This window comes from Leptodactylus fuscus, chromosome 2, assembly GCF_031893055.1.
Source record: "Leptodactylus fuscus isolate aLepFus1 chromosome 2, aLepFus1.hap2, whole genome shotgun sequence".
Lineage (NCBI taxonomy): Eukaryota > Metazoa > Chordata > Amphibia > Anura > Leptodactylidae > Leptodactylus > Leptodactylus fuscus.
In genome coordinates, this window is record NC_134266.1 from 255450025 (window position 1) to 255466369 (window position 16345).

General features: G+C 45.5%; 1 protein-coding gene across 1 annotated transcript in view; it reads right to left on the reverse strand.

The window, feature by feature from the left end:
• Positions 1 to 16345, reverse strand: part of DDX10 (DEAD-box helicase 10) — a 134929-nt gene that overhangs the window by 108061 nt on the left and 10523 nt on the right. The window contains exons 7-12 of the mRNA XM_075266059.1: positions 15907 to 16033; positions 14665 to 14827; positions 14198 to 14282; positions 6019 to 6120; positions 3419 to 3506; positions 2376 to 2464 (exon numbers count right to left, since the gene is read on the reverse strand). Of these exons, the coding sequence (XP_075122160.1) occupies positions 2376 to 2464; positions 3419 to 3506; positions 6019 to 6120; positions 14198 to 14282; positions 14665 to 14827; positions 15907 to 16033 (654 nt within the window). The remainder of the gene's footprint in view (positions 1 to 2375; positions 2465 to 3418; positions 3507 to 6018; positions 6121 to 14197; positions 14283 to 14664; positions 14828 to 15906; positions 16034 to 16345) is intronic.

Consider the following 16345-nt stretch of genomic DNA (forward strand, 5'->3'; position numbering starts at 1 on the left):
TATAAGCTCCTCACTCCCCCTTTTGCCAATCTATGTCCCTTCAGTCTGCCATGAGCTACAGATGAAACTGATCTAAAGGAAATTAACCCTTGTGGCTCTGGAATGGATTACCGCCACCACTCCCCTTTTTGGAAAGTGAAAAGGGACGCATAAACCCCCCCAAAAAACACCCAGTTCAGCAAGTATTTAAAAAGCTGTGAGTCTGAGGTTTGCAACTTTTTGGTGCAGGAGACTGATAAAAATCTCTAATTCAACCAAGGAGGGCAACTATATGGCTAGGGCTACATGGTAACTTTGGGTGCGACACCTGTTGCACGACCAAAGACCACTATGATTGTCTGCAACGACTTCACTACTGTGATTGAATGGAGTTGTATTAAGAACCAAAGGGTGCTGTGACTGAGACCAGATGTCGCACTCACCGCACCCTCGGGGGCCACAACTGCTATGGTGGAGGAGTCGCAGGTCGACGTAGCAATCTTTGCTCATGTTATAGGAGACCTAGAATAGTTCTTTGCTTTAATCATTCATTTCCAGGATGAATGTTACTCTAATACAGGTATGAAAACCACGCCTGATGTGAGCTGCCATCCAGCCTGTGACTCCCTTGAGGTCTCCCCTCCAAAAATAACCATGAATCACATGCAGATTTCCAGCCTTACAGAGTACAGCTCTGATAAGTAGGGGAACATCTGAGACATAAAGCTGGCAATCTGGAGTATCATAGTGTTCCTGCTGGAGGGCATGCCCAGCGGTGCAGAGGTTAACCTGCCACACTCCGTAATTAAGGAATAAATTGTAATAATCAAAAAGTTCCATTTGGTCTCCCTAGCCAGATGGCCTATGCGTGCCAGTCACTTCCTTGTAACATTTAGGACACAGAGCGGTCCTGATGAGTCACGCTGTCAGCGCTCAGCCGGAATATTTAATCTCCTGCACGGCGGCTGCTACCAAAAAGAAAAAACAGCAAAAAAAAATAAATAAAAAGGAACAAAATTAAAACGCACGAGGAAAGCAAAGCACGCAGCGCATGGATCACAGACTCGGCAGAGGACCTGCGCTTGTTTGTCTTAACGCAGCATCATCGTGTTTTGAGATCATCCGTCATCTACTGGAGAATGGTGGTGGTCTGAACACCGGGGTCCCAATTTATGACAAGAGGTCCCCCACCTTGCAGGTGCAGGAGATTTAATGCGGCATCAGAGTACATGCTCAGTCTCAGAGACTGCGGAGGGCTATCTCCAGCAGTCTCACACAAGCCATGCATGTGTGACTGGCAGCTCCATTCATATTGGGGCACGTGAGCCCTGTTCTCATGATCAGTGGGGATCTCCGAGATCAAACCCCCATCAATATAGTAGATACCCCTATTTAGTGGATAGAAGATCGCTTAAAATGACAGGAATACGCCTTTAAATATGGAGGAAAAAAAAAAAACTTAAAGGTCAGATACAACAACATGTAAAAAATGGACAAAGAATGGCCCAGTTTTTGGATTGGGAGATGTAGGGGACAGGCAGGAGATGTACAAAGTGATCTGGGAAATGAAAACCAGATTTTCGGGATATTTTGAGGTCTATACATAATGGCTCAATCTCTTCGTACAACCAGTGGGTTACCAAAGGTAAACTGATATGCTGTTACAGAGGCCCTCTCAAGTATGTCTTAGTAAATACCCCCAATATAACAATTCTGGAGCATCTTTTCTTAGAGTTCTCCATTGTACCGTTCCACGTTATCCCTACTAGAAATTTCGGAGTAAATTGACAATTGGGTGTTACCTGTTGGGTGCATGTCCTGCACAATCTCACACTGATGTTCGAAAAGGTGCAGGATACCGTATATTGGTGCCGTTAGTTTCGCTACTGATATCTCTCCACTGTCAGCAGGGCAGTACCCATTGTAAATTTACTTATTACATTTTCGCATAGAAATGAATGGACGTAGCCGGCACGCGGGAGGTTAAGCGGCCGGCCGCCGTCAAAGCGGAAGTACCAGGTGCATCCATTCATTTCTATGGAGCGTGCTGTTCGGATCGGCTGATCCGAACAGTACTCGCTCATCTCTACTTATTACCTAGACCACACCCGGCCATCTGAATCGGGCTTGTGTACTGCCATACACGGTGACGCCATAACTCGTCCCTATACTCTTATGACACAAGGGTTACAGAAGAGGCACAAGAAAACTCCTTTTCGGCCAGACCAAAAACATGCCATTTATTGTACAAGCTTGTTTACCCACAGCTCAGGCAGAGGGAAGCATGTTACACGAATGACTAGAAGACATAATACTACAGAAAGGAGCAATTTCAGTACAAGTTATAGAAGAAACCAAGGAATCAATAGAATTTAATAAAGCCGAAGATAACTTACCGGGCGTACTGTACAAGTGGCAGCTTAAAGACATCAAAGACTTCCTTGTCCTTCATTAAATAGACAGATCGCAAATAAGAAACAAAACACTGAAAAAAAGGAAAGGTGGAGAAAAAAAAATGAGAAAAATCTTCTGGGATTATTAATAGGAAAAACACAAAATATGACACGATTGTATAAGGAGAGGAAAAGGAGCGCTGACCCACAGTCTGTAAGGGTCCATTTACACAGAGTTTTTTGGCGCTGATTTTGATGCTGAATCCGCTTCAGAATCCACGTGGAAAAAAAGCCTCCTATTGACTTCAATGCTAGCGGAAAAAGGAGGCTTTTTTGCACGTGGATTTTCAGCGCCAAAATCCTTGCCAAAAAAACTCAGTGTAAATGGACCCTAACTAGAGATGAGCGAACACTGTTCGGATCAGCCGATCCGAACAGCACACACCCATAGAAATGTATGGAAGCACCTGTGACGCCGGCCAAGTCAGCGTCACAGGTGCTTCCATTCATTTCTATGGGTGCGTGCTGTTCGGATCAGCCGATCCGAACAGTGTTCGCTCATCTCTAACCCTAACAGGTCTGATGCTTCAAGGATAGGGCTATATGAAGGCTGAGATCACATGGGGGGTTTTGGCCTAGATTTTGACAAGGAGGCCGCCTCAGAATCTGGTCCAAAAAAATTGCTAGCACCGCTCCGGAATAGGCCCAAATGAATGGGCTTAGTCGGGAGGGAGTGTCGCACCGCCGCGGATTCCGCGTCAAGATAGGGCAGTTCACTTCTTTTTTCCGCGAGCAGCAAAAGAAACTGCTAGCGGAAAAAAGAAGTGAACGGCTCCCATTGAAGTCAATGGGAGGAGTTTCTTGGAGGCGGATTCCATGCCGGACCAAAAAACCCCGTGTGAACTCAGCCATAGGGTCTGAACTGGCCTGTAGGAGAAGGCCGGGTTACTTCTGCCTGTATTCGCTGATCGGTGGGGGTGCAGAGTGTCAGACCCCACTGATGTAACTAAGGTCTATTTATTATATGTACTGTCCCATCTACTTACCCTTTGAGCCCGTTCCTTCAGCTCTTGCTCCTGAGCCAAAAACGCCTCTAGTCGCCCTTGTATATCCTGGAGCTTCTCAGGGTTAATTCTAAGGGGGGGCGAAGAAGAAAGAAACGTAGTTTAGTAAACAGGATTGTGGAGCGGCTGCCATAATGCTGGAATTCAGCTGTTCAATCTAATTTCCTTTTAATTTGTTTTCCTATTAGTGTATAATGTATAATCTGCTTTTAGCTTATTACTGGGTTTTAATTTTAATAATTGAAGGAAAAAAATCCCTTTAGCTTTAATAATAATGATGAATAATAACTGGAAAGTCATTTACAATAGTCGATCATTACTGCACATTACCATTTTAATCTGTTACCGAGTATCTGAAGTAATGGATGACGGGGACTGAGGCCCGGACGTTGGCATCAGCCTCACTGAAGATGTATCCTTATTACATTAGCTATATACAAAGCAGGTTTTTTTTCATAATTAAAGGGATTGTTTGGGAGTTAAACCTACCTTGCTGTATCTGGTGGATTCAGCATGGGCTCAGGGGTGCCGACGCCCAGGTCACGTGATTGGAACCAGGGTCGGTGTAGCACTCCTGATCTCACAGGTAATATACCTGTGTTATGCAGGCTGGCTGACTATTGTTCCCAGACAATCCCTTTAAGAACCGATGTTAACGGGTTATCCAAGAGCTCTTCTTCGTGACCTGGTCAAGGATATCAGATTGACACCCGGCACCTCCACTGATCAGCTGGGTTTTGTACAGTGTATGGCGCCATACGTGTGCAGTGGCTGTGCCATGCTACTGCAGCTCAGTTACCATTCACTGTAAGGAGAGATTACCTGTAATAGTGCGGCCTTTGCAATTCACAGGGTATAGAGCCGCATGCCTTTGGCACCACACACTGAGCAAATATCAGTTGACCAGTGAAGTTGTCATGTCCAGATCCTTATCAATATCCTAAGGACAGGTCATGAACACTTAGACAACCCCTTTAAATGTAAGGGAAGGTTCCCACAACGGAATTTAAAGCAGATTTTGAGCTGGATTTCACTTCAAAATCGGCTTCAAATTCGGAAGGCATCAATGGAGGTTTCTTTATTTAGGACTCATTCAGCTGCAGAATCCATGGAATGAGGCTGACAATTATTAGCCCCATTGTGGGAGGTTAAACATGGTGGAAAGCCAAAGGTCTGCCTCGGCTGTCTGCAGAGGGATTCACGGGGACGGAATTTGGAGGGGACTCTGAAGACTGCCTCAAACTATTCTGCTAACTATACCATGTGAACTTAGTCTTACCTATCCCCGGCACTTCACTATACCAGGCCCCTTTGCCTCCCTTGATGGGAGTCTCCAGACAGAAGTGAAGGGGCTCACAGGACGGCTGACCTCAACCAGTAGCTTCAGGAGTCACTGGTAAGGAACCAGCGATGTATTTCAGCGACATCATCGGTCCCTCAGCAGCCACCATTAAGGACACTGACTGGCCTCACTGGTCATGTGAGCCCCTCCACTTCTGTCCCAGCCATCTCAGAGTTTCCTAAGATTCCTGGATAACCCCTTTAAGGAATAACTTAAAGGGATTCTACCATTAAAACTTTTTTTTTTGTGGATAAGACGTCGGAATAGCCTTTAGAAAGGCTATGCGTCTCTTACCTTTAGACGTGGTCTCCGCCGCGTCGTTCCTTAGAAATACCGGATTTTACCAGTATTCAAATGATTTCTCTCACAGCGATGGGGGCGGGCCCCAGCGCTCAAACAGCGATGAGGGCGTCTCCACCACTGCTGCCAGAGAAGTGTCTTCAGCGCCGCCTCCTTCTTGTCCACCGCGTCATGTTCAATGTCTTCCGGCGCAGGCTCGTAACTTCTAGCAGAGCAGACTGCGCAGGCGCACAGGTCACGGGAAAATGGCCGCTTGCACAGTATTGTTAGCGGCCATTTTCCCGTTGCCTGTGCGCCTGCACAGTCTGCTCTGCTAGAAGTTACGAGCCTGTGTCGGAAGAAGACATTGAACATGACGTGGCGGGCGAAGAAGGAGGCTGTGGGGACGTCCTCATCGCTGTTTGAGCGCTGGGTCCCGCCCCCATCTCTGCGAGAGAACTCATTTGCATACCGGTAAAAACCGGTATTTCTGAGGAACGGCGCGGCGGAGACCACGTCTAAAGGTAAGAGATGAATAGCCTTTCTAAAGGCTATTCCGACGTCTTATCCACAAAAAAAAAAAAAAAAAGTTTTAATGGTAGAATCCCTTTAAAATATACGTTAACGCTTTACTATCCATCAGAATCTTTGTCCATAAAGGGACAGTATTATAAATAGTTACCGCCACCCACTGTATAAATTACAGCCGACCTCTGATATATGTAAAATAGGGAATGACCAAAGACAGAGCCAAACAGGAGGGGGAGTCACCCGGCAGACACCTCGCCCAGGCCTAGCTATTCTTAAAACCCTATTTTCCCTGAAACATTGCAGAATTTCAGAGTAAAACTTCTTTGTTATGAAGGAGCCTGTCAGGATTTCATGCAGCCTGTCGTTTCGGCAGCGCAGATCTCCTGACAGGTTCCCTTACTCACTGATCCGAGCAGAGAATAGCACTTACTTTATCTCATTAATGGGCACTTTTTTATGGTTCAGCTGTTGGACCATCCCTTTCACTTCAGACGGCAGCAACACCAACAAGGCTTCTCCTCCTTCTTTGTACCTGAGAAGAAAGAACACAATGAGAACACTTAATAACAGGAGAGGAATGAAAGCTGCAAATGTGGTCACCCTGGCGGAGAAGAAGTATCGGTAAAATGCGGCACCGCTGGTGGCGGGAGAGCAAGAGTTACATGTAACCACAGAGAGTAAGCTTGTATAGAAGCGGGCTGTCTGGAAATATTACACATCACCTATTCAATATTAAAGCTGTGGCAGTCCAACATCCGGCACCTGCGCAAACCAGCCACGGAAAGTCATGTTCATGAGTCTCTTGACACATTTACAACTCCGTCTCATGAAAGGGAGTCCGTCAGCAGGAAAATTGGCATCAGACTAATAATAGCTGGGCGGTTTCTACACTTTCCAACTATGCCTTTATTATGTGGCCTTGCAGCTCCATTTTCGTGAAAATCAATTCTTATAAAAATTCGCTGACAAGGCTTTAGGGTAGAGATGAGCGAACACTGTTCGGATCAGCCGATCCGAACAGCACGCTCCCATAGAAATGAATGGAAGCACCTGTGACGCTGACTTTGCCGGCGGCCGGCGTCACAGCTGCTTCTATTCATTTCTATGGGAGCATGCTGTTCAGATAGGCTGATCCAAACAGTGTTCGTTCATCTCTACTTTAGGGGCGTTTCTCACCCTCAATGATCTACATTGCTGACCCCACTGCGGACAAAGTGGGAGAGGTCACTAAAGAAATGGGGGCAGAGCAGGCAGTAGTTAGGGGTGACTATCAAAAGTAGAGAGTGAAGAAATGTCCTTTATCTGCATAGGAATAAAATCCTGATTTTCATGAAAAATGGAGCTGCAATGTACAATAAGAAAGACATCTTTGGAAAGTGTAGAAGCCGCCTTACAAGGCACCGTTATTAGTTTGATACCGATTTTCCTGCTGACAGACTCCCTTTAAAACTAAATGGGACTGCGCTGTAATACCAAACAGTCCTCTGCGGGCCTTATATTTTGGCTTTTTTTCACCCCAGTTCCCGGCTGAATCTGCCACTGATTTTGCACCAGATTCCACCCCAAAATCAGCGTCAGATTTCGCCTGGAGTCTGCAGGAAAGCAGAGATCTCCACATGATGCCGAAAAAACATAAGATCTTGCCGTGGATTCTGCAGCTTCTATTCCTGCCATGTGAACAAGAATAGGGGCAGACGTAGCCGATCTCCTAAGACACAGAGAAGATTTGATGTAATGTGACATTATTAATGGTAAGGAGTACGGGCGCATTTTCCTAGTTTTGTACATTTGCTTTGTTTACTGCTCCTTGGTGCACGAGGTTATAGAAGATCCAGTGCACACATATCATCTCAGGATGACACTCACGGCTACGGCTCCTCTATAATTGTAGCGCTTGGATTTCTGCATCTGTCTCATAATTATCCTTTGTAGCCATAATTGACATTTACATAAAAAGAACATTACCGCCAGTGTAAAACCGGAGGATATGGGCAAAACTACATTTCTTTATTCTCCACAGAGTTATGATCAATTCTAATTTGTATTGTGAGGGAGAATGGAGTGGTGCCCGGCCCTGGAGATAGAGGAAAGCTCCACAAATGACAGATCGCAAAGATGTGAAGGTGATGTCATCGTACACCTATGATGTCATAGCAAGGTTATGTGTACATACAGATATTGTCCTCCTATTCTTTGTAGCAATGCTCTTCAACCATATTTATTTAGTTTTTACCCCCCTGCCATCTCAGCCGATGAGGGTTAGTTCTATTATTTTGATGTAACCATCTGACGTTCCATACACTTACAAAACTCCATACAGAATTAGTGGTGGGACGGAAAGGGAAAAATACCGTCTACAGCCTCCCCCACGTATATTCTGCCACAGAGCCCATTACAGTGATAAACAATACACCTTTGTTATGTAGGTCACGTTAGTAGATTTCGGGAAAAAAGATGTTTTATGCAAATGAGACAGTTGGTGCACTGGGGGCGGGCTTTCAGCTCCTTGGAGCACTGCTTTTGCCACCCAGATCCCTACCATCTCCTGCCTGCACTAATCCGCTCTGATGAAGTTGATCCTCCCTCTGCTGTGACATCACACATCCTATTTGAGGAGCAAGAGCAGTGCTCCCAGGGCTGAAGGCCCGCCCCCGTGCACATCGGCTTCAATAGCTTATATAGAAATGAATGGAGAGCACTTCTCATGTACACGGTCACCTCTACATTCAATTCCTTCCAGGATACAGCATGCAGGTCAGAGAACGCTATTCTGGAGACTGGTGAGAGTCCTAGGGGATTGTCTGGAGGGGGGGGGGGGGAGAGACACACACCGCAGTATATTACACAGTCCCGTCATATTAATGTGACCACCGCCTACTTTTGACGTCAACATTAAATAACCAATGGCAGAAGGCGCATGTCATCAGCCATCTGGGTGCACTCATCATTGTGGAAGGCACGATGGATCAACACAAGTATGCATCTATCCTTGCGGACCATGTTCACCCCTACATGCGAATTGTTTTTCCTCAGGATGATGGCATCTACCAGCAGGACAATGTGATGTGTCATAAAGCTCGCAGTGTACGTGCGTGGTTCGAGGAGCACCAGCATGAGTTTACCATACTCACTTGGCCAGAAAATTCCCCGGACTTGAATCCAATCGAAAATCTGTGGGATCACCTCGATCGGGTTGTTCGCGCCATGGATGCTCAACCGCGTAACCTAGCGCAGCTGACCACGGTACTGGAGTCGGCATGGCTCAACATCCCAGTGACATCATCACAACATCCCCTCTCTTCCTGCACGTCTCGCAGCGGTCCGCTCTGCCAAAGGTGGTTATTCTGGATTTTGACAGGTGGTCACATTAATGTGACTGGACTGTGTATTACGTCTGCTAATTCTGCCACCCTAACAACTAGATGGGTGCCAGACCCTTAAAAAGCCCTGGTATAGGCGGCTCTGTCTCAAGCTGGGAGGCCGCTTATTGCAGCTGAAAGCTTGTCTACTGCCCTGTATACATGAAGAGATCAGAGGGGTTGTGTTCTGACTGGACAACCACTCACCAACCCTCCCAAAAAGGACCAATTTTTGGGAACAGATTTCTATAGAACAGTTTGCAGAAAGTTTAGTCTAGACGGTAAGACATATGGACGACTGATCGCTCATACAGCTGTACTTTTGGGAGGGGGTAGTGGTACACCTATTCACAAACGTTATCACACACAATTGAAACTCCATGAGGGATCACAAAGAAATGTAAAAAAATTGCGGCATTGACAGACAGGAAGCAGAGGACCTGAAAAATTTGATAAAATGAATATTAAAAAAATGTTTTTGTGTCTTCTCTTTACATATCCTCCTATATGACATATTAAAGGAATTCGAATAGGAAGTAAAATATTCATTTCGGAATAAAAACTGAGTTTTACGCCCCCAAGTGGCTCCACTAGAGTAATTCCAAGGTGTACGGTCACGACTTCCTTCTCTCCATCATTCCTCCTGAGGGGACACCCCGAACCCAAGAATCCCTTAATTAGGAACATTACTATGGTGGCCATGTGTAGATGAGTGACAGGCTCCCCGCACCCCCAGGTATCACTTACTCGTCTCCCTGTGACATGATGCTACATGCTATGCCCGGAGGCAATAAAACAGATGAAGGATAAATCACATAGACTGTAGCCAGAGAGCGGTGACAGGTAACATGCAGCGACACGGAGGAGACAACTCCCATCATCTTACTAGCCTGTGCAGCCATATTTATTAATCTTTTCATAGAGATTGTGTGCTCAAATCCTCTGTGCTGCCTTGACAGCTATCGGATTAGGACTTATAAGATGCAAGGTATATGAGGTCAGGTTCTTACAATGCTAGAATGTGCTACACAAGTAGTATATATATATCTGGTGTTTTAATGGTGGGTGGTCCAACACCCGGCGCCACCTGTTTTCAACAGCTGATACACAAAGAATGGAGCAGAGAAGGTGTAGTGGCCGGAGCAGGTACTGCAGATCAGATGTCATTTAAGCTGCAGTAACTCAATTCCACCACTACAACAGAACGGCGCTGTCTGCTTCCTGCTTCATTCTCTGTTTATCAGTTGTTTAGAACAGCCAATCCATAGGGGGGCCCTACTGATCTGATATTAAATTATCTATCCTTCGTTGAGGTCACCAATATTTTTAACCTGGGAAAAACCTTTAAGACGTATAAAGCTGGCCATACACGTTATGTGTTCCCCTATGAGAATGTATCAGCACATGACCCTTGCTCATACTTGTGCACCATTACAAGAAATATAGAGACCCCCGTTCTTAAAATTGGAAGGTGTCCCAAATGTGAAGACAACTCGCCACTAGAGGTGACTGGCAATGGCTTACTCCCCTCTCCCTACTGAGAATACATGCACACTCGGCCAAAGCATATGTGTATGGTCAATAAGGAAGTAGAGCAGTCAGACAGTGTTCGGCTAATGTCTATGCTCAATAACAAAGGAATTGAATAAATGGACTTGGCCATCGACATTCTGGTAAAATTTTTACTAAATAATTTTGTATTTTTTCTTTGGTGTTTGCAGCTCAATTGAGATCTCTGCCTGGACAGGCCCATCCGCTATAATGTGAAGAGTCGGATCTGTAGAGCAGCGGCCACTGACAGTCGTGTTACACTGGGACGACGCCGGCAAAGGAAAATTTACAAGTTTAGCTTTTACTGCCCTCTAGTGACATGACAGCGGGGAAGAAAGACGCCAGCTCTGTAACAATGTCACATCAGGTGAATGGCCATCTTTTTATGATATGCAATGTATACCAGAAACGCGCACATTAACCCGTACATAACCAGGTAGAATCGTGGCTGAGGAGTTCAGGAAAACTCTGGCCAGCAAGTCTTTCCGTAGGACAAAACTTCAGAAGAGCGTAAAAAATGGAGAAAAAAAATCAAACTACAGACAAGTACTCAACACTCTAAAACAGCACTATAGGAAAGGGTCACAAAAAATCACCTATTTTTTAAAAAAGTACTAAATCCTGAAATTTTTACTCTGACCACTAAGCCTAATAATAGACTCACTGATACCCAAATGACTACTCCCAGCAGGACACCTGTAGACAGCAATGGAGCATGCTGGGAGTTGTAGTTTAACAGCAACTGGAAAAGCGCTATGACCCTGCTGTTTACTTTGCAGCAGTCACCTCTATTAGGGGGCATTCACACGGAGTAACGCCGGGCGTGTATCACAGCCGTACACGCCGGCGTTACGGCAGACTGCCGAACACTTCCCATTCATTTCAATGGGAGCGCTCATAAACACCGCTGTTACGAGCGCTCCCATTGAAGTGAATGGGAAGTGTTCGGCAGTCTGCCGTAACGCCGGCGTGTACAGCTGTGATACACGCCCGGCGTTACTCCGTGTGAATGTCCCCTTACATTATTTTTCTTGCTTATATAGAATCATCAGTCTCCATCTAAATCCCCTACCAGTATGTCCTTGGAGTATGGGAGGAAACCGGAGTACCTGGAGCAAAGCCATATAAATACAGGGGAACATACAAACTCCTTGCAGACACTGCCTTTGGTCTGATTTGAATCCAGGGCCCAGTGCGAACGTTTCATCTCATCCACTATGCTGTTCATTGCAACGGGTTGGTTGTTGGTAAATACGCAGCGGCCAAAACTCTAAAATGACTGCCCGTGTGGCCCAGGCCATAGTCAGGCAATGTTACATCAAAAATCCAAAAACCGTATCTTACATCTGGCGGCAAAGATAAATAACCTGCATTGGAGGAGACCGATCTGTACATCCAGGGAGCAGCCTCGCCATATTCCAGCAGTAAAGTGGCGGCGATAATGACAGCAGATAATGCAGGTTCCTAATTAGCGCTGATCATTAATTAAGACTTTATGTGGGACAATTAAACACTCTCGTAGTCCATGAAACTTTCATTGAAGTCTCAGCAAGCTCCATTAGCCACAGCCATTAAAACCTAATCCAGCTCATATACAATATGCTTCAATGGGGATATGGCCATAACTTTAGAAGTGGGGAGACGTGCGCTAATCAGAATGGGGTTCTCCTCGATTACCCCCTGATAGCGGCCAGGATGGAGCCAGGTTGACTGCGAGGATTTACAGTCGCTGGTCTCGTTCCTTAGAAAAAAAAAAAGTTTGGGACCTGAGATGACAATTTAAAAATTCTGTGTATATCCGCCACGTTCCATATGTCTGCTTACTCTGCAGATTTACCATTGTGCGGTATTCTAAGCGAGTTCTATTATATGGTCTGTTCAAGATCTTTGATCGATGTTCTTCAGCAAGAACCTTCCAGTGGATAATATGTCTCAGGCACTTTTAGTCTGAGTTGACACTTTGCAGGACAACCACAACTTAACGTCATTCTGCAATGCAGCTAGGCCCTATGGACACAAGGCAATCTGGACCGAAAAGTCTGGTTCGTTCATTGGCTTTCCTTCACCCCTCACATTGAATCACTCGCACGCTCATGTCACCTCCACCTCAAAAACGTCTCCAGAATACGCCCTTTCCTCACCAGAGATACACTAAAGACACTTATTGTCTCTCTGATTCATTCTCGCCTTGACTACTGTAACTCCTTACTAATCGGTCTTCCCCTCACTAAACTCTCCCCTCTACAATCTATTCTGAATGCAGAGGCCAGGATCATCTATCAGGCTAGACGCTACAGCGATGCCTCTGGTCTGTGCCAGTCGCTACATTGGCTGCCTATTCATTATAGAATAAAATACAAAGTTATCTCCCTCCCCCACAAGGCTCTCCATAATGCCGCACCTCCCTACATTTCCTCCCTCATCTCTGTCTACCGCCCAACCCGTGTTCTCCGCTCACTCAATGACCTAACACTTACATCCTCTATTATCAGAACCTCCCACGCTCGTATACAAGACTTCTCCCGAGCTGCACCACTTCTCTGGAATGCTCTACCCCGGACAATCAGATTAACTCCCAATTTCTACAGTTTCAAACGCAAACTAAAGACGCATCTTTTCAGACAGGCCGATCACAATGTCTAACGTAAACCCTTAACCCTCCTCTATCCCCGCTCCCACATTACCCCACATGATATGATGTCATCTCAGGATAACTTTATAGGTCCAAGCTCCATCCACATGTTACAGGACACCACTAGTGATGGCTCAAAGTTTTATGTTTGTAATGACAGTCACCTCTATTACAGAAGTGTCTAAATACTGTATAAGCAATGCCGCCCCTGCTACCTCGTGTCACCCCCTCTACCTCATAGATTGTAAGCTCTTGTGAGCAAGGCCCTCAGTCCCATTGTGTGAAATGACTTTCTTTGTAATGTATCTTTCTGTCTGTATTTGAACCCTTCAAATTGTACAGCGCTGCGGGATATGTTGGCGCTATATAAATAAAATTTATTATATTATTATTGGCTTGGTTCAGACCTGGTCTGGAGATGGGACTCCTTACATAATGGCGATATATGATGCTGCTTCACTGTACCATATTGTATATAGTGTGGACTGTAGGAGTCGGTGACATAAGTCACTGTGAAGAGAGGAGTCCTGTCTCCCGACAGAGTTCGGACCGGGAAACCTGACTGACATGTGGACAGAGCATGGGGCCCTACAATCAGATGTGAGAAATGGTGCAACCAAAAATTACATTGCAAAATGATGGCAATGTGGTACAAATGTGTGGTGTTTCGCTGCACAACTGGCTGCATAGCATACTAGTGCTACAAGTGACCTCAGCTTGGGCCTGCTTCACATGGGGGTCAGTCTGTGAGATACAGATCAGATATCTGTAGTACTACCCTGACCGAAACCTAGGCCAAGCCTGGACTCCCAGCATTATGGTGATCCATGATGTTAGGATTCCCCGCAGCTCTACTGAAAATATGAGCGGAGTACTGGACAGCAGAGGTGAGGGGTAACGGGGACTCCTAGGACTACAGATCACTCAGTACGGTCTAGGAAATACCTCTGATGTCCAGCCCGTATCTTGTAGTCTGAACCCAGCCTTACAGAACTTATCAAAGTCTTCTAACATCTTTTTTCCCCTGGATAACCCCTATAAATAAAACTAATGACAGTAAGACTCACCTGGCGGTTCTCCCAACCCGGTGTATATAGGTGTTGGCATCCTCGGGGCAGTCCAGCTGCAGTACCCAGTTCACTGCGGGAAAATCTAAGGAAAAAAAAAAGAACATATAACATGTAAGTAAGATCCGCAATGTCCCTGCATAATACAGCATTATATAGGAAATGCAGCGAACCTGTGGCAGAACTCACAATGATGTGCCAAGTAATATTTTATGTCCTCTCCACATTATGTATAAGGTATTATTACTAGAGATGAGCGAGTAGTATTCGATCGAATACCTCGCTCCCATAGGAATGCGTGTAAGCGGCCGAACACCAAAGGGTTAAGCGCATCAAATATTCACTGCACTTAACCCCTCGGTGTTTGGCCACTTACATGCATTCCTATGGGAGCGAGGTATTCGATCGAATACTACTCGCTCATCTCTAATTATTACCATCATTTCCACTCGCAACACAATACATACCTAACCCTCGAGCAGCAATGTCCGTGGCGAAAAGTACTGCAGCCTGTTTTCTCACAAAATCGTTATAGACTTCCATCCTCTTCATTTGTTGCTGTTTCCCATGTAGAGCCAATACGGGGATACCAGGCCGCAGCCTGCAGAAAGCTCTGAACAAGTACTGCACCTGAGGAAGAAACGTAATAATGGTACGACCTGAGTCAGACGGATGTAATATGGCCGCATGGTAACATCTTTATCACAACCACGAATCCTGGAACAACCAAAAGTCTAATGATCCAAATCTACAGATGGCAAATGCCCATTGGGTGGTAGAGGAAAGTGCTCGGGCTCCACACCCTGTCCGAGACACCTCCTTCGGTCTGGAATCAAATTTCCAGCATTGCCCAAGACTTACTCATTGAAAATTTGTGCAAGTGAGGCGCCACGCCGGGACTTCTATGCATCAATGACTGTGCTGCACATGGATCACAGGAGGGAGACAGTGATGCCGGAGAGCACAGGAGACGTCCATCAAACCCAAGGGGTAGTCTGTGACAGGGATGAGCCTGCAGAGTCCGGCCACTTTCTCACCACCACCGAATACGGTTCAGATCCCGTGGACTCTTGATGATGGACTCAGGGGTTCTGGCCTTGTCCCAACCCTCGGGTCACATAGTCGGAGCAGCACTCCGCCCGCTCCCTCCTTCCCTGATCTCACAGCTAATTCCTTAACAGTAAAGGAGGCCGGGAGCGGAGCAGCCCAGAGGTCACACAAGGCCAGAACCCCCAGGTCCATCATCAGGAGTCTGCCGAATCAGGAAAGTGATTCTAAACTCCCCAGACAACCCCTTTAAGGCTATCTTCCCACAGTTTTCCCATGGTGTATTTTTTTTTGGTTCTTGATATGTTTTGCCCTTGGCAAAAAAAAAAAATTCCTCTGTTTTTTTTCTAATTCATTTTTCCTATATTAAAAAGCAATACCAAAATGGTCTAAAAAAAAATATTTTCACGTATGTAAAGTTATTCAGATTTTTTTTTATATATATAACCTAGATACAATGCCAATTTTTATGGTTTAAAAAAAAAAGTCACTAAAAATTAAAAAAAAAAAAAAAAAGAAGAAATAGCTGAAGTGCTCTGTAAGTCATCCGGATTCCCTTTTGACCCCAAAACACCAATCTTTTCCATCGACTACATGGTACATGGCAGGAATAGTCCCTTCACCCTCCTGGATAGTCTCCCAATGACTTCCGACGTCCTTACCTCTTTACAACTAGAAAAGAAGACGATGCTTTTCTTCTTCAGATGGTTTCTCACGAACGAGAACAAGAGGTTTATCTTCTGGGACAGCTCACACACCACATAGTTCTGCTCTAAAGTGGCAGGGGTGCTGGAAGAGAAGCCGAAGTTGAGAATTAGGGACATACATATGACATAGGGACTCTCAGTACACCGTATTCCATCACTATATAAAAGGACATATGACCGGTTACGTCTGTTTATACGTCATTTTCTTACATTTCACTTTTGAGGATTTCTCTTACACTCCAGAGTTGCATTCACATATATGATGGTTGCCATTACACTTCCTTTGCTTAATATATTAGAATTACACTTCTATATAAACCTCAGTGTACAAAGGGGAACTGCAGAGCGATGCCCTGTAAAAGGTTTTCTGGGCAAACTGCGGTATATTAATAAC